Source organism: Dipodomys ordii, unplaced genomic scaffold, assembly GCF_000151885.1.
Source record: "Dipodomys ordii isolate 6190 unplaced genomic scaffold, Dord_2.0 Scaffold197, whole genome shotgun sequence".
Lineage (NCBI taxonomy): Eukaryota > Metazoa > Chordata > Mammalia > Rodentia > Heteromyidae > Dipodomys > Dipodomys ordii.
Genome location: NW_012267413.1, coordinates 2,548,290 through 2,574,880, shown reverse-complemented (window position 1 = coordinate 2,574,880; position 26,591 = coordinate 2,548,290). Strand labels below are relative to the sequence as shown.

At 40.7% G+C, this 26,591-nt stretch overlaps 1 protein-coding gene across 6 annotated transcripts in view; it reads right to left on the bottom strand.

The window, feature by feature from the left end:
- Positions 1-1,791: 1,791 nt before the first annotated feature.
- The window catches only part of Cab39l (calcium binding protein 39-like), a 104,979-nt gene continuing 80,179 nt past the window's right edge, over positions 1,792-26,591 (bottom strand). For all 6 annotated transcript variants that reach the window (XM_013034860.1, XM_013034859.1, XM_013034857.1 and 3 more), the window contains 3 exons: positions 19,917-19,982; positions 11,961-12,104; positions 1,792-2,210 (listed from right to left, as the gene is read on the bottom strand). In XM_013034860.1, coding sequence (XP_012890314.1) covers positions 2,031-2,210; positions 11,961-12,104; positions 19,917-19,982 — 390 coding nt within the window. In that variant the 3' untranslated portion in view covers positions 1,792-2,030. The remainder of the gene's footprint in view (positions 2,211-11,960; positions 12,105-19,916; positions 19,983-26,591) is intronic.

The window sequence follows — 26,591 nt, the reverse complement described above, 5'->3', positions numbered from 1 at the left end:
AAAGCTCCCAGCTACTTCAACTAGTGTGTCTGAGACTCTGATTTTCTGTTTGACAGGTATAGGAGCTAAGCTAGGTAAAGGGGATGCTAGGAAGAGCTGATTCAAGCTTAGAGGAAATAAAGTATTTTTGTTGTTTTAACTGGTTGTGGGGCTTGAACTCTGGGCCTGGATGCTGTCCCTGAGCTCTTCAGCTTAAGGCAAGTGCTCTACCACTTTGGCCACAGCACCACTTCTGGTTTTCTGGTGGACAATTGGAGATAAGTCTTAACAGACTTTGCTGCCCAGGCTGGCTTTGAACTGTCATGCTCAGATCTCAGCCTCTTGAGTAGCTATGATTATAGGTGTGAGCCACTGGTGCCCAGCTAATAAAGTGTTTTATTTAAAAAAAATTAGAACAAGGCCTTCATTTCCAATTGAAAACATGTATTTCATCTTATGGAACCCTGTGAAGCCACCAAATCCATTTCCAGTGGTTATTTCACTTTGGTTTTTAGTGTTTACATTCATCTCTTTTCATCAAATAAGTAGGCTATGGGAAATGTCATAAAGATAATCAGACATTAGCACTGAAGAATGCAGGTCATTAGGGGCTGAAGCTGATCCTCCTTAGCTGGCCCTGGCCAGAGCTGTGAGGTGAGTTATGGCCCACTCTTGTCTTCTGCTGTAGGCTCTATACTGGACCAAGATGCCACACTCCTGTGTCCCAGCCTAAAGAGATACCCTACCAGGGAACAAACCTACCAACAAAACCAAAGGGTACAAAACCTACAAAGGGCACTGATCCTGGGGAACACATTTGTCTCTGGATAGAGAAATGGCTGGGAAAAAGGAACATAGTACTAAAGTATAGTAAAAACTGAGGCAACATAAGGCAACAACCCATGATTTATAGATAATTACTAAAAAAAAAAAAGTAAAAAACAGACTTGGAACCATATCTTTAAGGTCTTATAAAAAGATTTAAAATTTCATTTTATGTGTATTTCCTGTCTGAAAACAAGCCATGACCTTTTAAAATTTGATTTTTGGTTCTCTCATGTAGTTTAAAGCAACACAAATTATTTCCTTAATTATCCTAGTATGCAAGAGTATATTCAGAATGGACCAATTTTATTTTATTTTTAGATTTTTAGCAACTTTTTACTGAAGATTTTGATGAGCAGCTATAGAATGACAGCTTGTTGAGAACTTTTTCATGTACAAGTCATTATCCCTTCCAGGTCCGTGTCACCATATTGGTAGAAATCCCCTACTGTATCTGCCTCGGCCTGTCTGGGCCTGCTGCCACACAATGCAATGATTCCTACTCCTAAAACACACGATCCCTACACAATTATGAGAGATTATTACAATTATCTGGAAGTTGATGTCAAACACAATGACTCTGTTAAACCACCTGCCTGGTTCTCTCATGAGCAGGTTATACCTCATGTTCTTCTATGGCCCTGTGGCCATGATAACCCATTCTTGTCCTCCTCAGTTGTTCCCATTGACTCCACTGCAGTGTAGAGACCATGGGCCTGTCTGGGTGGGATGGAATGTGGGATGGTGAGTAGAAAGTGAGCTAGGAAGTGAATTCAGGAAATTAGGAATGACTAATTATAGTCAGAAGGTATCGGGTAGGGAGCAAAAGGATACACAGGATAGTCAGTGCCTTAAGAAATCTATCTGTGGAAGTGCAGATGGGCGTAGACGTTCCTCACCTCTTCGCTCTGTACCCTAGTCCTCAAGCCGCAGAGTGCCACCACTACCCTTTGGTAGCGCCTAGTGGCCCAGGGTTCAGCTCTATGACTTCAAAGTTGCTTTTGTCAAATGCCTAATAGCTCTGATTTCACATAATCATTTGATTAAAATGAATATATTATTCTAGATTAATTTTCTTCATTCAAATGTTTATATCCCATCTACCCCAAACAATTAATTGAGAAAAACCAGGCACCTCCCAAGCCTTCCCAAGAACAATGACTTTCTAAAATGATATACAAACAGAGTGAGGGAGACAAATGGCTGTGGCAGGCAGTGGTGGGGCTTCATGGGGCTGCTTTCTTCAAGTCGCGAATCTGTTTAATCAAGTAGTTCTTCTCGTCTGTGAACTGCTCATCGTCTGTCCTTTCTTTTTGGAAGCTGCTTAGAAACTCAATGAGTTTGGGTTGATTTTTCAGCAGAATCTCCACAATTGGCTGTGTTTTGTGAGGACTGGCCACAAACACCTGCAACAAGAGGAAAAAAACTCCTAGCGTAGGACCTCACACAGGGACCACTCACATTCCATGCATACTCGGGTTACACATGCACAGAAAGCCCTGACAGTCTACCACCTCACCTACACACCTCCTTGATAGTGTGCCAGGAGCATAGCAGAGTCATCTGTGAACCTATTGACCTTTTACTTTGTTTTCATTTTAAATAATTGTTTTTAACTATAAAATCTTTTACACAGAAAATAACAGATACCAATATATCCACCACAGAAACTGGGAACAGATTTTGCTGTCTGCCTCTCTTCTTAATGAAATAAAGCATCATAAATGAAATTAAACTTTTGCTTTCTACCTTTCTTGCCCTACTTAATATGCATGTAGACATGAACAGCATATAGCATTATTGCCTATCTTTCCATAATTTATTGTTTTGAATGGGTGATATTCTCAAGTGAATGGTCTCCCTCTTACCTTCCCTCTCTCCACAAATAGTTCTATTTTCTGTTTTCTTAGATTAATGGACTATAATAATGACAACTAGTCAGCTCACCCGAGCCCTACTCAGTAATAATGTGTCATAAAGATTGTATGTTTACTTGTGGTTGAAACCACAATCTTAAGACTAATAAGCTAAGGTCCAGGGATGTAGGGTCAGCAGCAGAGTACTTGACTAACATGTGTGAGGTGCTGGGTTCAATTTCCAACACTGCAAACAAAATAACCTTGCTACACTATAAAAGACAGTAAGAACTATAATAGGACATAAGAACTCAAACTGTAGGGTGGATTGATGCACTAGTTTGTGATGGACACATTACCAATGTAAACATCAAAGGTACCTTGGCTCCTAGTGCCCTAGCTCCTCTTCCAGACAGCAATTCACAGTCTATGGAGAACCCATTGTGATGGGGATGGTCTATGGGGTGGTAGGGCCTGTGAGGTTGAGTCCTCAGGGTTCTTCCACCCCAGTATGTGTGAAGAATACTCCATAAGGATAAAGTATCAATGATGGAGGTATAAGGCTCCCAGGTGCTGGCCAGGGTATAAGCTTGCAGGTTTGGAAAAGGAGAGCTCATAAGGTAGGTGGTGTGTGCAAGAGAGAGTCTATGAGTTATGGAGAGCCTTTTGTTGTTGTCTTGAACTAACTCGGGGCCTGGGTGCTGTCCCTGAGCGTTTTTTGCTCAAGGCTAGCATTCTACCACTTTGAGCCACAGCGCTGCTTCCGGTTTTCTGGTGGTTAATTGGGGACTAGAGACTTCTTAAGAGACTTTCCTCCCCTGCCTGGCTTTGAACCATGATACTCAGATCTCAGCCTCCTGAGTAGCTAGGATTACAGGCGTGAGCCACTAGATGCCCAGCCATGGAGAACATTTTTACATGTGACAAAATAGAAAGTATTCCAGGACCATGAAATTGCACCAATGGAAGTCCCAAGATGGGCATAGACAGGGGCCTTGGGAACACAGCTGCAGGGAGTGTGGGTGCTTAGAAACTGCAGCCTAGGTTCTCAAGCTCTAGTTTAAAACACATGGGGCTTACCTGCTTCCGGACTGTACCTCTCCAGCTTATTAGTGGTAAATCCTGTCAACTTCTGTGCTTAAGCTTCACTATTCAGAGACAAGAGGACCTCTATCTCACTGGCTGAGCATGTGCTGGAGGATACAATGTCTCAGCATCACATCCCACAGTCTCCTAAGGCCATTGCCACTGATGTATGCAGATGTGTGGCACTGAGGTGAAGCAACTGATCTTGATCTAGTCACAACTCCACCACACAGTCCTCATCAACTGTGTACATGGCCTTGTGCTGCCTATTCATAGGTCTCACTCACTGATCTTAGGAAATCACTTTCATCAGCCCTGAGGTATAGTAACAATTGCCCTTGTAAATAAATAGGGAAATTGCCGGGCACCAGAGGTTTGTGCCTGTAATCATACCTACTCAGTAAGCTTAGATCTGAGGATCAAGATCTGAAGCCAGCCCAGGCAGGAAAGTCTGTGAGATTCCTGCCCATCAGAAAGCCAGAAGTGGAGCTGTGGCTCAAGTGGTAGAGCACCAGCCTTGAGCAAAAAAAGCTAAAGGTTCTGAGTTCAAGCCCTAGTACTGTGTGTGTGTGTGTGCATGTATGTGCACACACAGAGGAAACCATAGCATAATGAATTCAAGAGACTTGACTGAATGGCATTATGGTTGAAGTATGGAATCTGGGGCATACTTCATGGGTCCAAACCTCAGCATGATTGCTTATTAGCTATATAACCCTATAACACCTCTTCTCTCTGTACCGCAGTTTCTTCATCTGAAAAATGGGGTTAAGATGCAACCAGCTAGGAGGCTAGGAATATAGCATTCATGAAGGCCTGGGTTTGATTCCTCAGAACCACATAAGCAGAAAAAAAGCTGGAAGTGCTCTGTGGCTCATGTGGTAGAGTGCTAGCCTTGAGCAAAAGAAGCTCAGGGATACTGCCCAGGCCCTGAGTTCAAGCCAATAGTTCAAGGCAAAAAACAAACAAAAAACCTACCAGCTAACTATGAGGAGGCTTCATGAGAACACTACATGCATTCTCATATGTGTATTATTGTTGTGCCAGACACAGGGCTCGTGAGTAGGAGTTGGGTGACCTAGCTTGGCTCCCAGAGCTAATGAGGCCTGAAATGGGACCACCCCCAGGATGCTTGTTTGCATTTATGCACTCTGAGAAAACATGTCGTCTGCTGGGCACCGGCTCTGTGACTCACACCTCTCATCCTAGCTACCCAGGAGGCTGAGATCTGAGGATCGCTTGCTAGGGCATAAAAATCTCTGAGAGTCCTATCTCCAAGTAATCAGCAAAAAGCCTAAAATGGAGGTATGGCTCAAGTGGTAGAGTGCCAGTCTTGAGCACAAATACCAAGCAAGAGCTTGAGACTCCGAGTCCATGCCCCAGGATGACACACACAAACCATGGCATCTGCCAAATGAGCTAGTGAATTGGGAATAAACCCCTCCAAATCTCTCATGCTCAATTTGTTTAATTAATGTACTTCTAGCCAGTTTCTTTCTGATATGAATACTGTCTATTAATTCGTGTTGTTTCTGTTTTTCTCCTCAAAGCCTTGGGGCTTTCACTCAGTAAATGCTGAGGAGTACTGAGTACTCCCTAGGAAGGCTGTGTGTCTCTGTGGTTTTTAATGACTCACAATGGAATAATCTCCGGCAGTCCTTGCTGCTTACTTAGGCTAAACCCAACCTGAAGCCAGGCCAAGTCGGGCAGGGAAAGAAAGGAATCTCGAAGATTTCTGACTAGCAGGTCTAGAACTATGAAAGGACAAAAAGGAACTGACTTCTCATCTTTTGAACTATAAAGCATCTAAACAGGCTGAGTCCTCTTAAACAACCTTTGGGACAAATGAGTCACAAGGGAAATTAGAAAGTACTTGGAGACAGATGAAAATAAAAATAATAACATAGAACTGAAGAGATGTACAAAGACAGGAGGGAAAGCTTAAAGCTGTAAATGCACAGATCTAAAAGCTAGCTTTACAACTCAATGGAATGGGGGAAAAAAGAAAGGAAAATGAGATAAAAACACAGAGAGAAGGGAACAGAAAGATTAGAGCAGAGATAAACAAATTAGAGGAGATAAAAACTATGGAATGAGTGAAATGAAACTAAGAGTTGATCTTTTTAAAAAATATTAACAAATTGACAAATCTTTTTTCTTTTACTTTTTTAGAGTACTGAGGCTTGAACTTGGGGCTTCTCCTTTCTAAGCTGGGTGCTTTACCCTTTGAGCCACATCATCAGTTCAACAAGCCTCAAGCTAGATTGATTTAGAAAAAAATGAAAGAAGATTCCTATTACTAAAAGCAGAACTGAAGAATCTCACAGAAACAAAAAAGGATTATGAGAGAACACAATGAACAACTGTAAGCCATCATATTAGATAACCTGTTGGAATGGCCAAACTTTTCAAGAAGAAATAGAAAATCTGAATAGACCTATGAGAAGTGATCAAATTGGTAATCAAAAACTCCTAACTGAGAAAACCCAGGACCAAGATGACTTTCATCAGTAAATTTCTATTGAACACTTAAAGAAACATTAACACTAATGTTCTCGAATTCATCCTCAAAGAAGGAACATTGCCTAGCTTATTCTCTGGGAGGCAAGTTGTACCCTGATAGTGAAGTCCGACAAGAGAAAACTACAGTGTGATATCCTTCATGAGTAAAAATGCAAAACCCAGCATCTATTTACCCCCTCTTCCTGAATGGGAAGCAGGAAATGTTTCTCTTTTCTTTTTCATTTCTCTCTATTTTAGTCCTGCCATACTAAAATCCTCAGCACAATTCTCAGTAAAATACTAGTAAACTAAGCCAGTTGCATGTTAGATTATATACCATGACCAGGTGGGGTTTACTTCAGAAATATAAAGGTGGCCACATAAGAAAATCAGTGTAACACTACAAGTACTAGTGTCATATTCCTTAAAATAAATGTTTAAATCCTAACCCTTTCAGTACCTCCTAGGCAAATAGTAGCTTTATAGATGTAGTCAAGCTGAGGTCATACTGACTTAGGGAGCCCCAATCCAACCACTGGTACACACACATGATCGAAAACTTTGTGCATAGGGACATATAGGGCTGTAAAGAGGAGAAAAATCACATGAAGATGGAGGTGGAGAACTGAGTGATTTATCTACAAGCCAAGGAATGTCAAAGATTGTTGTCAACCTTCAGAAGCTAAGAAAGAGCAAGGAAAGATTCTTTCTCAGCCTCCTAAATAAACCAGCCCTGCTAACACCTTAGCCTTGGTCTTCTGGCCTCTGAACTGTGAGAGAATAAATTTCTGTTGAGTTAAGCCACTGAGTCTGTGGTACTCTGTTATGGCCACCCAGGAAACTAATATAGTCTATTAATTGAATAAAAACTACACTTTCATCTCAATTCAGAGTTTCCTTGGCAAAATTCAACATCCTTTTATGATAAAAGCATAAACACTGGACACTTGGAAATCCACATGCAAAAAAAAGTTGGGGGAAAGGAGTTTGAGGGAGAATAATGAAGGGGGTGAGTCTGATCAAGGTATACTATATATAAGGACATCAAAATGAACCCCCCTTGCATAACTAGTTGATGCTAATAAAAAAAAGTGGGAGGGTTGGAATGTAACTCAGTGGCAAAGTGCTTGCCTAGAAAGTACAACATCCTGGGTTTGGTCCACAGTACCAAAAAAGAAAACACAAAAACAAAAGAAAACAAAATAACCAAACAATAACACAAAAGAACCAGTTTAAAAAAAGTGGGAAAGAGGGGAAAAAAATGAAGCTGGGACTTTACCTTATATTTATGCCTCATAGGCATAATATAGTCTACAGACTATATTATTATGCCTCAGAGGCATAAATATAACAGCTAATAAACTTTTAGAGAAAAATATTACTATTCATAAACTTGGACTTTGTAATGACTCCTTAGATAAAACATCAAAAGCACAAGCATAATAAATTCAACTTCACTATTTAAAACTTGTGTGTATCAAAGGATACTAGAATAATAAGAAAAATCCAGAGAATGAGAGAAAATATTTGCCAATTACACATGTGATCAGTGTCTTTTATCTATAACTCTGACAACTCAACAACAGAAAGACCAATCACCTATCCAAGGGGCAGAGGACTTGGATAAAAATTCTCCAAAGAAGATACACAAATAGCCAGTGAGCATGGACTAATGCTCAGATCATTAGTCATAAGGGAAATGTAAATGAAAATGACACTGAAGGGGTGAGAATATGGCTTAGTGGTAGAGTGCTTGCCTAGCATGCATGAAGCCCTGGATTCAATTCCTCAGTACCACATACACAGAAAAAGCCAGAATTGGTGGTGTGGCTCAAGTGGTAGAGTGCTAGCCTTGAGCAAAAGAAGCTCAGGGACAGTGCCCAGGCCCTGAGTTCAAGGACTGAAAACAAAAAACAAACAAAAAAGAACTACACTCGGATTGTTACACTTTTAAAAAACAACCTGAGAACAACAAGTGTGAGGATGAGAAAAAATTTGAATCTCTACTTTGATGATGTGAGTGTACAATAGTGTACCTCCTGGTGAAAAGGTCTAGCATTTCCTTAGAAGTTAAACATTGGACTGTAAAACATTTGGACAATTCTCTTTCTAAAAAAATGAAACTATTTGTTCTAATAAAAACTCTGTACTCTAATTATTCTGTACCCTAAATATTCAAGTGATGACTAGATTTCTATTAGAGAATATTATATAGCCATTAAAAGGGATGATATACTGATTATGGTGGGGTTGGTTGTGTTATACAAAGTTATCCTAAACAGGTAGATCCATAGACACAGGAAGCAGATTCTGGCTGCCAGGGGCTGGTGGGGCTAAGGGAAAATGGAGAGGGATTGCCTAATGAGTACAGAAGTTCCTTTTGGGGTGATAAATATTCTGGCACTACATAGTAGAGATGGTTACATGCTATTCTAAGTATACTAAATGTTACTGAATTGTGCAATTCAAGATGTGCAATTAATAATATAGTGAATTTTCTTATATAACTTTTATTGCAATAAACTAAAATTATTACTTACTAAGAAAAGAGTATTCAGGCTTGTTTACACTGCTATCCCAAATGCCTGGTATTTACATAATACCTATTAGTACGTTAGGAAATCATACACAGGGCCAAGCAGCCTCTTCTGGTTAGCATTTGTTTACAAGGGAGTTGCCGTGAAGTTCTGTCTAAAAATTGCCTGGCATTTTGTGGTAACTACATAAATAACTCACAACAATACTTCTAAAAAAGAAAAAATGGAGCGAAATTGGACAAACTAGGCCTGCCTGTTTCCTAGTGGAAACAGGCCTCTGTGGAGTTTTAGACTAGCCTCATTAGATTAACTCTACTTAAGCCTATACCCTGGAGTATCCACATCAGACAATGCTGTTTGCTCTCAAGTTCTGAAATATTCTATTCTTCTGAACTCTTGAACTCTGAAGGTAAAGACAGCTGCTCACTAAAGCCAGCTATGCCCAGGTGCAGGGTGCTTGCCTGTGAGTAGTGGGCTGCTGGAAATCAGCCAGAGCTTGCTATGGACCATGGGACACACTTCCACTCAGCTGTGGGAACTAGATTTCTGGACTATTAGGTCCAGAACAGTTTCTTGGTGCTGTGCTGTCTTCAGTTACTCAGAAAAGTCTTTGCAAAGCCCCAAACAAGATTAACTACTAGAACTGTGTATGAGTCCTTTCTAAATTGCCTGCATCCCTAAGTTTATATAACATGCTTCAGAAATGTGATTTAGGGAGTCCTCAAGCATGATGAGAGAAAGGCCCCAACTCATTCCCCAACACTGGCAACTATTAATCTATTTTCTACCCCCAGAATTTTGCCTAGTCTAGAAATTTCATGCTGATGAAATCCTGTGTGTGACAGTCTTTGGCCTTGCAGCATGTCTTCAAAGCTTAGCCATGCTGCAACATGTACTAGTATTTCATCTTCTTCATTGCCAAAACTTCATTGAGTTTTGAGAGGACTAAAAAAGATAATGCTTGCAAGTAGCTGGGATTATAAGCACAAACCACTGCAGTGGTTTAGGACTGGTCCTGCACCACATATTTTTTTTAGCTGAATTTTTAGGCTGACTTTCGTATTTCAAAGAAACTGGACAGGGATTCTTGCTTCCACGCTAAAGGCTTTTGTGGCAATGGCTGAGATCTGAGAAAATGGAGCTGTATACTCAGATCCATTCCTGGCATTGGCTATGCCTGGGGTCTAGTAGCTCTGAGTGTGAGCCTCATTCTATTGGCTACCCCCTACAGTGCTTGATGGGAAAAAGACACATGATCCTTGGCTACTTACAGAGGGTATTAGGGCAAAGAATGGGGGAACATCAGCTAATAGCTGGTCTAAGTCATCTCTGGGCAATTCAGATGACAGTGACACAGGTCTCATCACCAGTATTTAAAACTAGACTTAGATTTTACTGCTGTTTCTACAAGTGAGGAAATAGCTCTAGACAGATACTCTCTGAGCAACTGAAGCAAGACAGTATAGGTCTCCTGATTTCTATGGAGGCCTTTCACATCATACCCTACCCTGCTGGTGGTGCTACAGAGCACATGACATGGCATCTTACTGGAATTCCTCACCTTAATGGCAAGCTAATGAAAACGAGCTACTAATAACACAGCAAACACAGTACTGTCTTTGTACTATGTACCACATTTTCAGCACCTTTATAGGAGGTACTTTGGGAGAAAAACTATTAATAAAGAACTGTGAAAAATTCTAGGGCTCAGCTGTTACTTTTTTAAAATTGCAAAATATTATTTTTGGAATGTAGACAACTGAGTTGTCATGCTTCAGTGGAAGGAACACTGTTAGGGTACAGGGTAGGACCAATTTACACACACATTCAAAGAAACAAGTGATCCACTATTTTTAAATGTTCCTGTGCTGTCCAGTGACTAGGGGATCCGAATTCTGATCTGAATATGGAAGCAGGTTATTTCTATCTTAACCACCCACTGAATCCTTCATAACACTGTAGTTTTGCACAGTATTATATGAAGCTTGCTCTTATCTCAAATGACAGGGGTCACTTCTGTGGAGATTAAATGACATGGCCCACAGCCTTCCTTCTACAGTCCCTTCATTAGAAAGGTGTTGAGGTTGGGCACTGGTGGCTCATTCCTGTAATCCTAGCTACTCAGGAGGCTGAGATCTGAGGATTATGGTTCAAAGCGAGCCCAAGCAAGAAAGTCTATGAGACTCTCTATCTCCAGTTAACTACCAGAAAACCAGAAGTGGTGCCGTGGCTCAAAGTGGCAGAGTGCTAGCCTTGAGCAAAAGAGCTCAGAGACAGCATCCAGGCTTTGTGTTCAAGCCCCACTTACAAAAAAAAAAAAAAGTGTTGAAGGGTAGGTGCTGATGGCTCATACCTGTAAATCCTAGCTACTCAGGAGGCTGGATTCTGAGGAAGGCAGTTCAAAGCCAGCCTGAGCAGAGGTGTGTGAGACTCATTCCCAATTAACCAGCAAAAAGCTAGAAATGAAGGTGTGGCTCAAGTGGTTGAGTACCAGTCTTAAGCAGTTCTAAGCCTGCAGTCAGGACCTAGACTCTACCTTAATCTCTGGTAGTTTCAGCAACTTTGGGAAGATGGTGACTTATTTCTCTCAGAGGGAAATGCTGAAGTTTTTTTCTTAGAAGCAAAAGAAGCCCTGAGCTCAGTATAAGACACAAAGGTCAGCTTTACTGGTGTTTCCATCTAGCTGGTGTGGTGAGTACTGAAGACCTTTAACAGCAGACACAAGCCTCATTTCTTTCAGTGATTTTCAATTTGAAAGCCATCACTTAATTTTCGTAGGCTCCTTGAGATCAGGTCACTGCATAGGAAATTTCTCTGAATTTATAATACATATGTAATGGTAAGAGGCAAATTAACCTAATAGCAGCACTTAAGTAGTGAATTTATGCAATTAAACTAGTACAAGAATACAATCAGTAAATAAATATCTAAAAAGAGAAAATTTTAGAGATGTGAATTAGTGAATTTATGCAATTAAACCAGTGCAAGATAACAATCAGTAAATAAATATTTAAAAGAAAAAATTTTTGGAGATGTGAAATAGTTCTAGAATTTCATCCAAGTCATCCATATCACAAAGATCACCTATTTATTCTCCACTCATGCCTAAAGGAATGTACAAAGTAGGGAAAGCTTATCATTTGAAGTTGGGGGAAGAAAATGCCTTATACTTTACCTTAAAGACGTGAAAAGCTTCAAACTGGATGTTGGGGCTTTTGTCACGAAGGAGGTTCATCATGAGTTTCAGGTTCTCTGGCTTGCTGATGTATTTGGTCATAATGGCAAAGTTGTGACGATCTAGGATCAGTTCACCTAGCAGCTACAAGAAAGCTCAAGGTCAGAGCCATTATCTTATAATCACTTTTATTATTCAATATACCTCACTCTTTTCTCACTCAACCATAACAAAGAAATGTAACAATGGTATCATGAAGAAAAAAAAGCTTAGGGAGAGTCCTCAAGTATCTATTTAAAGAACAGGTGTAAGCCAGGGTAGAGTATATGACTATGGCCCTAGCTATTCGACAGATTGAGGCGAGAGGATCACAAGAGCCCAAGAGCCCAGGCCAGTCTGGGCAGTACAGTGAAACACCTAATTTCAATGGAAAAAAAGCCAAATGACAGAAACAAAAAGAACAGGTATAAAAACTGTAGTTCTTATTAGTTTAAGCTTTAAGTTTAATGCAGGTGTTTAGCCAGTCATTGCTGCTGAAGAGATAACTAGAAATAACCTTTTTTATCTCTTCTTTGAATTATCTTGCTTCACAACAATATGTTACTCCATAGGCATTCAGGCAGGATGGGGATAACAATACTGACTCTACAATTACCCATGGCTTCCTTGACTAAGTATAAAAGCTGATCTAACAAAGGGACGGGGAGAAATCACTGACCTGAATCTATAATCAAGATTTTTGTTTGTTTGTTGTTGTTGTTTTTTTTTTGAGTCCAGTCATGGGGCCGGAACTCTGGGCCTGGCGCTGTCCCTCAGTTCTTCAGCTCAAGGCTAGCGCTCTACCACTTGAGCCACAGCACCACTTCCAGCTTTTTTCCTTTTTGCTTATGTGGTGCTGAGGAATCGAACCCAGGGCCTCATGAATGCAAGGCAAGTGCTCTACCACTGAGCTACCTTCCCAGCCCTTTTTGTTTGTTTCTGAGACTTAGCTCAGGCTGGCCTTAAACTAAAATCATCCTGCCTTTGCCTCCTAAGTGTTGGGAATATGGGTATGTACCACTGTGCCTGACCATATCCATATTTAAGTGTAGGAAATCTTTCTTCTCCTTTCCTTTCCTTTTCCTTCTTTCTTTGGGTGTTAATTAGGTCCTCATATTTGGTAAACAGATGCTCTATTACCTGAGCTAAACCTACAGCTCCTTTTGCATCAATTATTTTCAAAGTTCAATCTTAGTTTATGCCTATGCACAAACTAAGCCTAGGCTGCGATCCTCCTGCTTATGCTTCCCCAGTAACTGTGGTAACAGGCATGTACCACCATGCTCAGTCAGTAGTTGATATATATGGACTCTTAAGAACTTTCATGCCCAGTCTGGCCTTGAACCATGATCCTCCAATCTTTGCCCCTCAAGTAGGTAGGATTATAAGCCTAGTGTATAGGAAGTTTTTGTTAAATAAATAAATAAATAAATTGGGGGGGGAGGGGGGAAGCTAGGGCTAGGGGTAGTAGTTCAAGTGGCAGTAGTAACTATCAACTGTGAAACCCAAAGTTTAAACATCAGTACTGAGGCTGAGTACCAGTGGCTCATGCCTTTAACATTACTTACTCACGAGTCTGAGATCTGAGGATCATGGTTCAAAGCCAGTCCAGCAGGAAAGTCTGTGAGACTCTTATCTCTGATAAACCATTAGAAAACTGGAAGTGACACTGTGGCTTAAGTTGTAGAGAGCTAGCCTTGGGTTGAAGAGCTCAGGACAGCACCCAGGCCCAGAGGTCAAGCCCCATGACCAACCAAAAAGAAGCCAGCCAGAGCAGGAAAGTCTGTGAAACTCTTATCTCCAACTAACTACAAAAAAACAAAAAACAAAAAAAACCCTGCAAGTGGAGCTGTGGCAAGTAGTAGAGCAAAAAAGCTAAGGAATAGCACCTAAGCCAAGGCCCTGAGTTCAACCCCCAGTACTGGGAGATGCACGCGCACACGTGAGCACATACATACACACACACGCACACATATAACACACAGAAAATAAAACAACCACCCCAGGTTCTGCCAAGATAAAAAAGTTAAGCAAAACATTTTATAGTGATGGATGAACAGTTTCAAAAATGCAACATTATTCTAAAACCAGTGCTGGTGCTCATACCTATAACCCTCCTGAGTAAACAGGAGGCTGCGATCTGACCAGCCTGGGCAGGAATGCCCATGAGATTGTATCTTCAGTTAACCACTAAAAAACCAGAAGCAGAGCTATGGCTCAACTGGTAGAGTGCCAGCCTTGAGCAGGAAAACTCAGGGACAGCGCCCTGGCCCTGAGGTCAAACCCTGGGACTGGAAATAAACTCACCACAAAAACACCCCACAAGGTTTAATAATGTCTGAAGACCCTCTAATAGTGTGGCTGAATGCATTGCTATAAGTAGTTCCTAAAGCTACAGCAATCAGATGACTGAAACATAGAAGATACAATAGTAGATACACTCAACTAGGGTCCTACCTTGAGCCACAGCTCCATTTCTAGTAGTTAATTAGAGTCTCCTGGACATTTTATGCCTGAGCTGACTTTGAACTGCAATCCTCAGATCTCCTGGCATTATTGGCAAGAGCCATTGGCACTTGCCTTGTTTGGGTGTTTATTTGGCATACTGGGATGAGTGGCTGGACCCAACATATGGAACTTCCAGTTATACTAATACCAACAATGAAATAAAATATTCCACCAAGCTTCTTTGAAATTATAATGTTTCTTGCTATTAATTAAATGCTAGAACCTCTGAGAAGACAAGATGTTCCTAAACTCTGTCACATGTTAATTACTTTTTATTGATACCAGGTACCAAAGCACCCCAATACCAAGACTAAGAAAACTTAGAATATGATTAATGTAAGTAGCAGGTGGCAAATACTTAGGGATCAGAAAATAAAGTAGAACTCTAGCCAGTTTATTACTTACAAAGTTGATAACTATAATAACCTAACTCCTCCCATTTTCTACAATTATGAAATGTCTATATACAAAATCTTATAGAATCTTCACATGCAAATATGGTTACATCAGATTAGAATATGCTGTTATACAGATCTAATTCCCAAAAGGAAAAATCAAAATTGCATCAGCAGAACTCCCCAGAACATTTGTCTATCAGAGAAAAGAACCTGATGTTCATGTATAAACGCATTTTACAGTGTTCTTACCTTTTTATTCTCTTGATCAGGGTGGCATCAGTTCATGTGAACAACATCACTGACTATAATCAATCCGGCATTCAAAAAAAGGCAGCTCTTCCTGAAGTAACCATCTTTATCAGTTTCTACATGTTTTACCTATGCTTTATCTGTTTTTTTTTTGGGGGGGGGGTCCAGTCGTGGGGCCTGAACTCTGGGCCTGGGCGCTCTCCGTCAGCTCTTCAGCTCAAGGCTAGCGCTCTACCACTTGAGCCACAGTGCCACTTCCAGCTTTTTCTTTTTGCTTATGTGGTGCTGGGGAATTGAACCCAGGGCCTCAGGCATGCAAGGCAAGCTCTCCACCACTGAGCCACCTTCTCAGCCCGCTTTATCTGTTTTTGTTGTTGTTTTTACTATTTAGCTAGTCCTTGGTTTTTACCACATTATAAATCAAATATATGTGGTGTGAGACATCTAACTGTTAAGGATTAAGGACAGGAAAAGTAACCAGTGTCATAGTTCTGAATGGCTAAAGAAGAGGAAAGATGCCTCAAAACTAGAAAGGCATTTGTAAAAAGTAAACAGTTTGGAAAGGGAGGGATACAAGAAATTTCTGTACCAGGTGTGTCTGCTCCAGTTTGGAGCTGGGAAACCACAGGAAAGGGAAAGAGGCTGGATGGTAGAACTGAGCAGATAGCAGTGATGGAGTGCATCTTGCTATAATTTGCTACTCCTCACATTTGTATGAGTTTGTTTTTTTTTGGGGGGGGGAAATGGGGACTAGGGAAATGTGTGTGTGCTGGTACTGAGGCTTGAACACAGGGTCTTGTGCTCTTGCTTAGCTTTCTCATTCAAGGAGGGCACTCTACCACTTGAGTCACACCTCTATTTCTATCTATTGTTGGTTAATTGGAGATAAGAGTATTCATCATTGGGTATTCATCTGCCCAAGTTAGCTTTGAACCTTGATCTTCAGATCTTAACCTCACCTCTGGGCTATCTAGAATTACAAGATTAAACCACTGGATCCTGGCTTTTCTCCTGCTTTGTTTTGTTTTATTTTGCACTACTGGGGCTTGAATTCTAAGCCTTGAGCTTGCTAGGCAAGTGCTCTAACACTTGAGCCATGACATATACCAATTGTATATGCTTTAGGTTGACAGGCTATTGTTTCTAAACACATATACATGCTGTTGGTAGAACCCAGTCTTATTCATACCCCAAGCCCATGTTTATTGAGAATATTCAATCTCTTCCAGAGATAATGCCTCATAGGAATAATGACTAGGAGTATTTGTTTGTAGAATTTAGCTTGATTTATTGAACAAATACATATAGTTCTAGGATAGGGGTATACAGCTCAGTGGTAGAGGACTTGCTAGCATGTATGAGGTCCTGGGTTTGATCCCTACCATCTCTCTCTCTATTGCCCCCCACACACCCCTAAACTAAAACAAATAAATAAAAGGTCCACAGTTCTTACCACGAGTGGGATTCTATTTCAACTAGTTTACAAGTAATAAGTGTTTAGCTGGTAATGATAAGAAAAGGCAGGAAGGTGATCTGGTCCAATATTTGACAGACTTGGACTAAAAAGAAGAGTGATTTAAGAAGTTTATGAGCTCTTTTTTACCCAGTGGACCTTTGTTTACTAGACCAGTTACCACCTTCCCCCTAGAACCACTATTATTTATTTAGAGACAGGGTATCCCTATGAATCCCAGGCTGTCCTGAACTCTTGATTCTCTAGCCTCTGTCTCCTGTGGCATGTGCCATCACTTACTCTTGTAAGTGAATTCCATTCTGTAGGTAGGCAGCTGTGGAACCAGGATGCACCATTATGTCGCATGGTCTTAGCATGCCCTGTAGATGTGGGAGGGTATGGTGCTGAGGCCACTGCCTCTGTCTGGAGGTGAGTTTCTTGGGCAGTTTGGCCTCCTGACTGCAAGTTGTGGCACAGACAGCAGCACCTGCAAGACTTCCCTAGGTGGGTCACCTTGGGCATATTTGTACAGAAAGACAATAAACCATGCTGACAGACTGGCTCAATAAACTGTGCTGATCGACCGGCTGAAAAGTGATCTGCTGGTTACGAGAGACACTAGACCAGCAAGGACAAAGACACATGGGGAAGTGGGCCATAGTTAATGTGAAATCACAGATAAAGTAAATGCTAAAAAATGTGGCATAGCTGGGAGCTGCTGGCTGGTGCCTATAATCCTAGCTACTCAGGAGTCTGAGATCTGAGGATCCAGGTTTGAAGCCAGCCCAAGCAGACAATCCACAAGGCTCTTATCTTCAGTTGACCAGCAAAAAGCCAGAACTGGAGTCACATGAGTGAAAAATCTGAGAGAACGAGGCTCTAATTTCAAGCCCTAGTACTTACTGGAACACAGACAAAGAATTACCTTAGCTTAAAATTGTATTTGGGCTGGGTGCCAGTGGCTCACACCTGTAATCCTAGCTACTCAGGAAGCTGAGATGTGAGGATCACAGCTCAAAGCCAACCCCAGCAGGAAAGTCTGTGAGACTCTTATCTCTAATTAACCACCTCAAGTGGTAGAGTGCTAGCCTTGGGCTGAAGAGCTTCTTAGGGACAGCACCCAGGCCCAGAGTTCAAATTCCATGACCAACTACAACAACAAAAATTGTATTCAATATTTAGAAATAAATGGATTGTCATGAATGTCATCATCCTGACATGTAAATAATACACAAGTACTTTTAACAAGCTAGAAGATCAAATTGCTTGACTACAATGGTCAATATAATCTTCCAAAAATTTCTTGTGAATATCAAAATATGATCTGAAGGGCAGAGTTACAGCTCTGGCCCATGCCCTACCACTCAGGAGATCCCCATCTCCCCTAGGACACATGGCTACCTCAACATTCACCGAGGAGGACAGGAATTATGGGATGGCTTTGAATCCTAATCCTCCAGATCTCAGGATCCTAAGTAGTTAGATAAGAGATCTTTTTGTGTGTATACTAGGAATACAGATGTGGACCACTACCACCCAGCTTATATCATCTTTTACCCTATTTTCCAGATTCTTTTTCAGTGTAATGCTGCCTTTTAAAAAAATAAAATAAAATAAAGTTTTCTGTATTTGATTATGTAGTCTCACATATGTGTTTCTTCAGTTTCTTTCTTTTATGGTGCTGGGGACTAAACCCAGGGATTTCTGCATACTAGGTAAGTGCTCTACAACTGAGCTATACCCTTGGGCCAGCTGACTTTTAAAAACATAGTTCTTTTAATTCTTAGGGAATACTGTTTCATATTTTAGAGCCTTTGTTGTAAATATAATTTAAGCATGTTACATGTTCAAGAGTAGACATATAAAGAAATCTACAGTAAATACTAGCTGACTAGAGTACTGAGAGAATTAGATCTGGTAATAAAATGTGATTAAGAAAATATTCTTGGCCAGGCCAAGTACCTTTCATGCCCGGATTCCTAGGAGAGTCAGATTGAGATTAGGAGGATAGGAATTGGAGACCCACCTGGCCAAAAATTAGGGAATTAGGGAGTCCCCATCTCAACTGCGTGCCTGTTATTCCAACTACATGGGAAGCATAACCAGGAGGCTAATAGTACAGGACAACCCAGGCATAAATATGAGGCTGTATTCTGGGAGATAAACACCATTTCATAATAAAATAGATGAAGAGTTTAACCAGTTACTAAGCTTACACCTTGGAGAGGAATTTCAATGTTTTACTTTTATGTATCATATTTTGTCTTTTTTTTTTTTAACTCTCCAAGATATCTCTAAGATTACAGAGAATATTGGGAGAGACAGGATCTCTTCTTTCTTCCTGGTCTGTTTTGAGTCTATTTTCTGTAAGAGATTTATATAGGAGCCTCACAGAACTTTTTCTGACAGTCATTCCCATCTTCACCCAAGTAGTTCTTTTCAACTAAAAAAATACTCCCTAGGAGAGAACTATGGTTCTGCACAAGTTACTTTAGGCTTTGTCTTCTTTCTTAGCAGAAAAATTCCAAATCTACTTTAACATTAAATTCACTTACTATATATATTGTTACTTTAAAATTTTAATTATGTAACTATAACCCCTCTGTACATTGCCTTTATAATAACAAAAATAAAAATAGTATCTGAGGCTGGGTGCCAGTGGCTCATGCCTGTAATCCTAGCTACTCAGGAGGCTGAGATCTGAGGATTATGGTTCAAAGCCAGCCTGGCAGGAAAGTCTGTGAGACTCTTATCTCAAATAAAAACCACTGGAAAACTGGAAGTGGCGCTGTGGCTCACGTAGAGGAGCACTCGCCTTGAGCTGAAGAGTGCAGGGACAGGGCCCAAGCCCAGAGTTCAAGCCCCACGACTGACCCCCCCCCCCAAAAAAAAATAGTATCTGAGGCAAGGGCCTATTATACTAGCTACTCAGGAGGCTGAAATCTTAGGACCATCGTTCAGATCCAGCCTAGGCAGAAACATCTGTGAGACTCTTATCTTCAGTTAACACCAAAAAAGCCAGAAGTGGAACTGTGGCTCAAATAGTAGAGTGTTAGCCTTGAATGAAAAGGCTCAGGGACAGCACCCAGGCCCTGAGTTTAAGCCCCAGGACTGGCCCAAACACAAAAACAGTATCTGAGTCATGACACTTCACATTATTTTGCTACAAAGTACAGTCATAATATAAAATATACTTTTCAGGTTACACAAAAAAGGATTCATTAATTGGTCTGTGTTTACTTATCAGTAATAGATACAATTTGCTAAGAAGATAACAATTTACAAGGACCGAAAGGAATTTGGTATTACCTTTAAAGATTGTCTCTTAGTCACATAATTTTCAGACAGCAGCAGTTTTTCATAGTCTTCAAAAATCTAATGGGAAGAAAATAGAAGCATGTAAAGCAGTAGTGAGTTCTCGTTAGCTCAGTTGCTCTGATCTTCAGGAGGCTGTGTTTAATGTTCTGTGTTCTGATCCCCCGGCTAGTTATTGCTGTCTGCTGGAGGCTCACTTTCTTACCCTCCTTCTCTACACAGGAAGCTTCTATAGGATGAGAAGGCCGAGGAATACAGGAGACATAGTGTTCTAGTTTAGTTCTGTGAATTACAAATTAACTCAAAAAACATAATTTTGAGTTCTCTCAGAATGTTTGGATAAAACATTAAAAATTATGAGATAATTCATTTTATGATACTTAAAAAATCTGTTTATTAAGCCTGATAGTGAGAGCCCAAAAACAATTTGGGGAAAGAATAAATACACTTCAAGGTTCACTCAGCAATTCATGAAGGGTCAGACTGTCAAGTCCACAGTGTGAACAGCTGAGAAATTGACATGCTAACCCCATTTGGCCTATCTGGAGAACTTCTGATCAGAAGCTATGGACACTGACACATTAGGTGTCACTATGTGCTCCTGTGTCCTTATGTGGTCACCAATTATGCTCTAAATCCTTTACTTTAACACAGAGCACAGCAGCTAGGGAAACGGCATCCCTAGGCAAACTGGGGCATACTGATCAGAGACACTGCCTGGAAGAGCAAGCAAGCAGTCTGGATGAAGGCAAGAGAATTCAAGAAAGGAAGAGTAGTCCCAGCTTCTGAGAGCTGAGCATGAGTGTGTGTGTGTGTGTGTGTGTGTGCGTGTGTGTGTGTACAGTGAAAATAAAAGCTAAAATATGTAGCTCACATTAAAATCATGGTATACTTTTTTATAAATGACATTTGTTCAGTTCTCAGATACAAAGGGGATGTTATGGTTTGCATTAAAAAAGACTCATATGTCTAAGATTTGATCTCTAGCTAGTGTTATTATTGATAGGTAATTGGATTATGGCAACTCTTAACGTTATCAACAGATTAAACCTTTGGTGAACTCCTGGCTGAGTAGACAGTTAGGAGGTGGAGCCTAGTTAGAGGAAGTAGGTCACCAGGGGCATGTCTTTGAAGGATCTATTATCATCCCCTGACCTTCAACCATTAGTTCTGTCCCAGCATAAGCCCAGAAACATGGAGTCAAGTGAGCATGGTCAGTGAACTATGTCTAATTCTAGAACTTGGGAGCTACAATCAGGATGATTTTGAGTTCAAAGCCAGATTACACTATATAGCAAGACCTTCTCTAAAATAGGAAAGGATGGAGGGAAGGAAGGAGAAAAGATCTGACTGACTACTAAGTATGAAATATTTGAGGAAAACATGAATGCTCTCTCAGAGTAAGTATCCAGGCCAATCCAGCAGACACAGTGTCTGTGAAACCATGAAATTGTCAGACATACACATATATATAAAATTCAAGGTTAGATAAGTAAAAGCTCAAGAATGAGCGTACTAGCAATTGTATATTATATCATAAATACTATATACATTTTTTTGCCCTTAATGACATAAACTCCTGTAATATAAAATATATAGGTTTGGTAATAATAGCATACACACAAATATTTAAAATTTATTGGTTTGGTTGGACACTGGAGGCTTATGCCTGTAATTCTAGGTAGTCAGGATTATGGTTTGAAGCCAGCCCAGTCAGGAAAGTCTATGAGACTCTTATTTCTAATTAGCCACCAAAAATAAATACATAAAGCAAAAAATAGAGCTGTGACTTAAGTGGTAGAGCACTAGCTTTGGGCACAAAAGTTCAGGGACAGTGTCCAGGCCCTGAATTCAAGCCCCAGGACACACATACATACACATACCAAAACAAAAACAAACTAACAAGCCCAGCTTATGGGTTTGTTGCTGGACATGGCAGTGCCCATTTATAATCTTAGCACTTAGGAGGCTAATGCAAGAGGATCCTAAATCCAAAGACAGCTTCAGCTGTCTCAGTAAACAATCAAAAATATATTGGTTTGAGAATTAATATAAATATTTAGGTGGTCTGTTTAGACAACATAATATTACTACAATTATTATGCTAGGAGATGGCAATGCAAAGAGTAGTAAAATTAATACATGTAAAATAAATCTCAACAAAAATAAGTTCAAGTGTTACTGCTTCCACCAACCACCAGGATCATCATTCTGGGTCATGGCTATAATCTGTCCCATCAGTCACAAACCTGTGTTATTTATATAAGGCCACATGTAGCTACTGAGCATTTTTGTTTTTGGGTTGTGGGGCTTGAACTCTGGGCCTGGGCGCTGTCCCTCAGCTCTTCAGCTCAAGGCTAGCATTCTACTACTTGAGCCACAGCGCCACTTCAGGCTTTTTTCTTTTTGCTTATGTGGTGTTGAGGAATCAAACCCAGAGCCTCAGGCATGCAAGGCAAGTGCTCTACCACTAGGCCACCTTCCCAGCCCTAAACTATACTTTTTTTTTGGTTGGTCGTGGGGCTTGAACTCTGGGCCTGGGCGCTGTCCCTGTGCTCTTCAGCTCAAGGCGAGCACTCTACCACTTGAGCCACAGCAGCCACTTCTGCTACTGAGCATTTAAATTGAGATGTGCTGTAAGTATAAATATATACCAGATTTCAAAGACTCAGTATGAAAACAGAATATAAAATAGCTCAATCATTAATATACATTAATATGCTGGGTTAAATAAATGTATATTATTATAATTAAAATGAACTTTTTTTTTTGCCTTTTTGGCTAACTAGAAAATTTAAAGTCACATGGTGATTATGTTTGTGGCAGGGCATTATGTTTTAGTTAGACAGCACTGTGCTATGACAACTGAATCAATAGGAACAAATTTATAGTTTTGTTTCTAGATTTGTTCTAGCTATGATCTACTTAATCATATTGTTTGAATTTTTTATGTATTTAGGAAAACCATGGTGGCTCTTGCATGAGTCTGTTCCAACACTTACTAGTTACCACCCCAATATAAGGAAGGAAGTTAGATATTATTATTATTTATTATTATTATTATTTTTTGTCAGTCATGGGGCTTGAACTCTGGGCTTGGGTGCTGTCCCTCATCTCTTCAGCTCAAGGTGAGCACTCTACCACTTGAGCTACAGCGCCACTTCCAGTTTTCTGGTGGTTTACTGGAGATAGGAGTCTCTCGGTCTTTCCTGCCAGGGCTGGCTTTGAACTGCGATCCTCATTTCTCAGCCTCATGAGTAGCTAGGATTATAGGCGTGAGCCACTGGTGCCCGGCTGAAGTTAGATTTTATTAAGTATATAATAAATAATGATAAAACTAATACTGAGTACTTATCATGACTCTGTGCTAAAATATTCAAATCTTATCAAATTCCATCAAGAGCCTTCTGATGTAAGATATATCAGACAGAAGATGCAGTAATGTGTCCAGGACCACAGAGTTAGTAAAGAGGACAATCCAGTCTAGAAGTAAGGCAAGTAAGCAGACTTTAAAGATCTACAAATGAGGTTCTGCCACTTGAGCTCAGGGGCAGCCAGAAAGACACTTACAGACCAAAATAATACAATTGTGAAAAATTGGAGTGGGTGAAAGAGAGTGAGACTGAGAGAAGATATTTGGGGAAGAGGGTAGGATTAGAGAAAGCATCCTAGAAGAGAGACATTTCAGCTGAATCCGAAAAATATGTTTTCGATTCACCATTGGAGAAGTTGAAAGAGGGTATTTTTTTTCTTTTTTTCAGTCATGGGTCTTGAACTCTGGGTCTGGGTGCTGTCCCTCAGTTCTTCAGCTCAAGGCGAGTGCTCTACCACTTGAGCCACAGCACCACTTCTGGTTTTCTGGTGGCAAATTGTAGGTAAGAATCTCATAACTTTCCTGCCTGGGCTGGCTTTGAACTGTAGTCCTCAGATCTCAGCCTCCTGAGTAGCTAGGTTTACAGGCATGAGCCACTGGTACCTGGCTAAGAGGGTATTTCTGTTATTTAGTAAATCTAATTATATAAAACTAAGTAAAATTATTTTAGTAAGGTGCAAGATTATCTACTGTCTTTCACCAACAAGTATTATTACTTTTTTTTGTCTGGTCCTGGGTCTTGAACTCAGGGCCTGGGCACTGTCCCTAACCTTCTTTTGCTCAAGGCTAGTACTCTACCACTTGAGCTACTTCTGGCTTTTTCATGATTAATTGGATAAGAGTTTAACAGACCTTGCTGCTCAGGCTGGCTTCAAAACAAAATCCTTACATCTCAGCCTCCTGAGTAGCTAGGATTAAAGGTATGAGCCACCAGTGCCCATCTTATTACTACTTTTTGATTGTACTAGGGCAGATCTTCTATATGACCAGCAAACACTATCACTGACTTATACTCCTGAGTTTTTCTATTCAAGATCAAAGTAAGCAAGTCATTACTGGAAGCTCCGCAGCACAACAGAAAGAGATGTGAAAGATGAGAACCCCGACCTCCTACCAACCTCAATTTTCCTAAATTATCAGGTATATGGCTGAGTATGGTTTATTTCACTTATGCATGATAAGAATGATTGCCTAAATATTTAAGATGAGAAAGTGAGACAGATAGGATCTAGTTCTCCCTAGAGACTAAAGCAGTGGCTAACTATTGTTTCTTCTTCTTTTTTTTGGGGGGGGGGGTGGGTCCGGTTGTGGGGCCTGAACTCTGGGCCTGGGCGCTGTCCCTTAGCTCTTCAGCTCAAGGCTAGTGCTCTACCACTTGAGCCACAGAGCCACTTCTGGCTTTTTTCTTTTTGCTTATGTGGTGCTGAGAAATCGAACCCAGGGCCTCATGCATGCAAGGCAAGCACTTTACCACTGAGCCACCTTCCCAGCTCCTAACCATTGTTAGTTAAATATTGTCAAATGCTATGAGGCATTGTTAAATGTTGTTGAGAATGTTTTTTATGTTGAGCCTTTTTTTCTTTTTTCCAAAGTCTCCATTGTAAGCATCCTGCAATCCCCAGCCCACCACCTGTGGTTAAGTTCAGGCCTTTGAATGGCAGTGGGAAGATCCTTCACTTGTGCCTGGCAGCCTGGAGTGAGGAACTGTGAGCTGAGAAGGTTTTTCTTGGGCAACTGGTCAGAGTGCTATCATGGCAGCGTGGCTGATTTAGATTCTTTACACTCAGAGAACACTTCACCAGTAAGGACCACTATAATTGATGCTAGGACTTCCTGCTCCAGGAGTCCTTGTTTCAGTCACAACCACACCAGACCACTTTCAATGGCTTTGAAAGGTAGCATCCCAGGCAAGACAAGCCTCAATGAAACTTAAATGACCCTACAGCTATTCTTACTCAAGATGGGAGAGGACGTTACTTGGTAGTTACACAGCAAGAAGCCTATGATTAGTAGAACTTGAAGCAGTGCTGAGATTGGTACAAATATATTCCTTAATTTGCATGCCACACCCATCCCCCCAAATCTGGCTAATAAGCTGGATATTCAACTCACTTGATTCAAAAGGGAAACACTGGAGCTGGGAAGGTGGCTCAGTGTTAGAGTGTTGCTTTGCATGCATGAGGCCCTGGGTTTGATTCCTCAGCACCACATAAGCAGAAAAAGCTAGAAGTGGCTCAAGTGGTAGAGCACTAGCCTTGAGCTGAAGAGCTAGGGACAGGCCCAGAGTTCAGGCCCCAAGACTGACAAAAAAAAAAAAAAAAGAAGAAAAGAAAAGAAAAAGGGAAACACCCGATTGCCTCATGTAATATTATTATATCATTGTAATATTAGGCCCAAATGGTCTTTTCTTGCCTGTTTGTGGCTTTAGTCATAAATAGAATATGCTAACCTGATAATACAAAGAAGATGGCAGCAAAAGTGGCAGTAGTGGAGAGTGTAGCAGATGTTGAAGGACAGTGGAAGTATAGCGAAGGTCCCGGTCACTGGATGAGTTCCCAAGATTTGCCATGCCTTGAATGCTGGGGAATTGCAAATGCCCAAAGCTTGAGAACTGTAACACTAGCTACCCTGAGTTTTGCTAAATGCTGCTGTGTTAGCTGCTGCTCAGAGCTGAGGATTTTGCTAGTTATTGAGTACTGAGTCTCTGGCAATTCAAACCAAAAGCAGTAAGCTTCTGATCACATAGATCTGTAGTTCTCTGCTTGTAAGGTCTGGAGTCCTAAGTCTCTAACTTTTTGGGCTTGAAGCTCTTGCAAGCCTCTGTGTCTGTCAAAATAGTCCATAAGCCTTTGGCACACACAGACTCAGAATAGGAGACACTAATATATGATGGAATGCTATGCTTCCATCAGAAAGAATGACACAGCATTAGAAATGGGAAAACTTTGAAAAAAATCATATTAAGTGAACTAAGCCAGACCCAAAGAAATATAGGTACTATGGTTTCCCTCATTTGCAATAATGAGGGAAATAATATATCTAGGATAATTTTATCAGATTAGCAGAAAATTCAAAAGCTATGTACATATGACCATATAAGATGATGTGAAGGGAAATGAACCCCAAGATATGGACACAAGAGGTCTTTGTTGTTGTTGTTGTTTTTAATGTACTATGTGATTTTTTTTGTTTCCTTTGTATGTTCTCCCCCCTATGTGGAGAAAACATACTTGTACTTGATTTTGGTACATCTTGTATATACAGTTATCTAATTTGGGAAGGGGAAGGGGAATAAC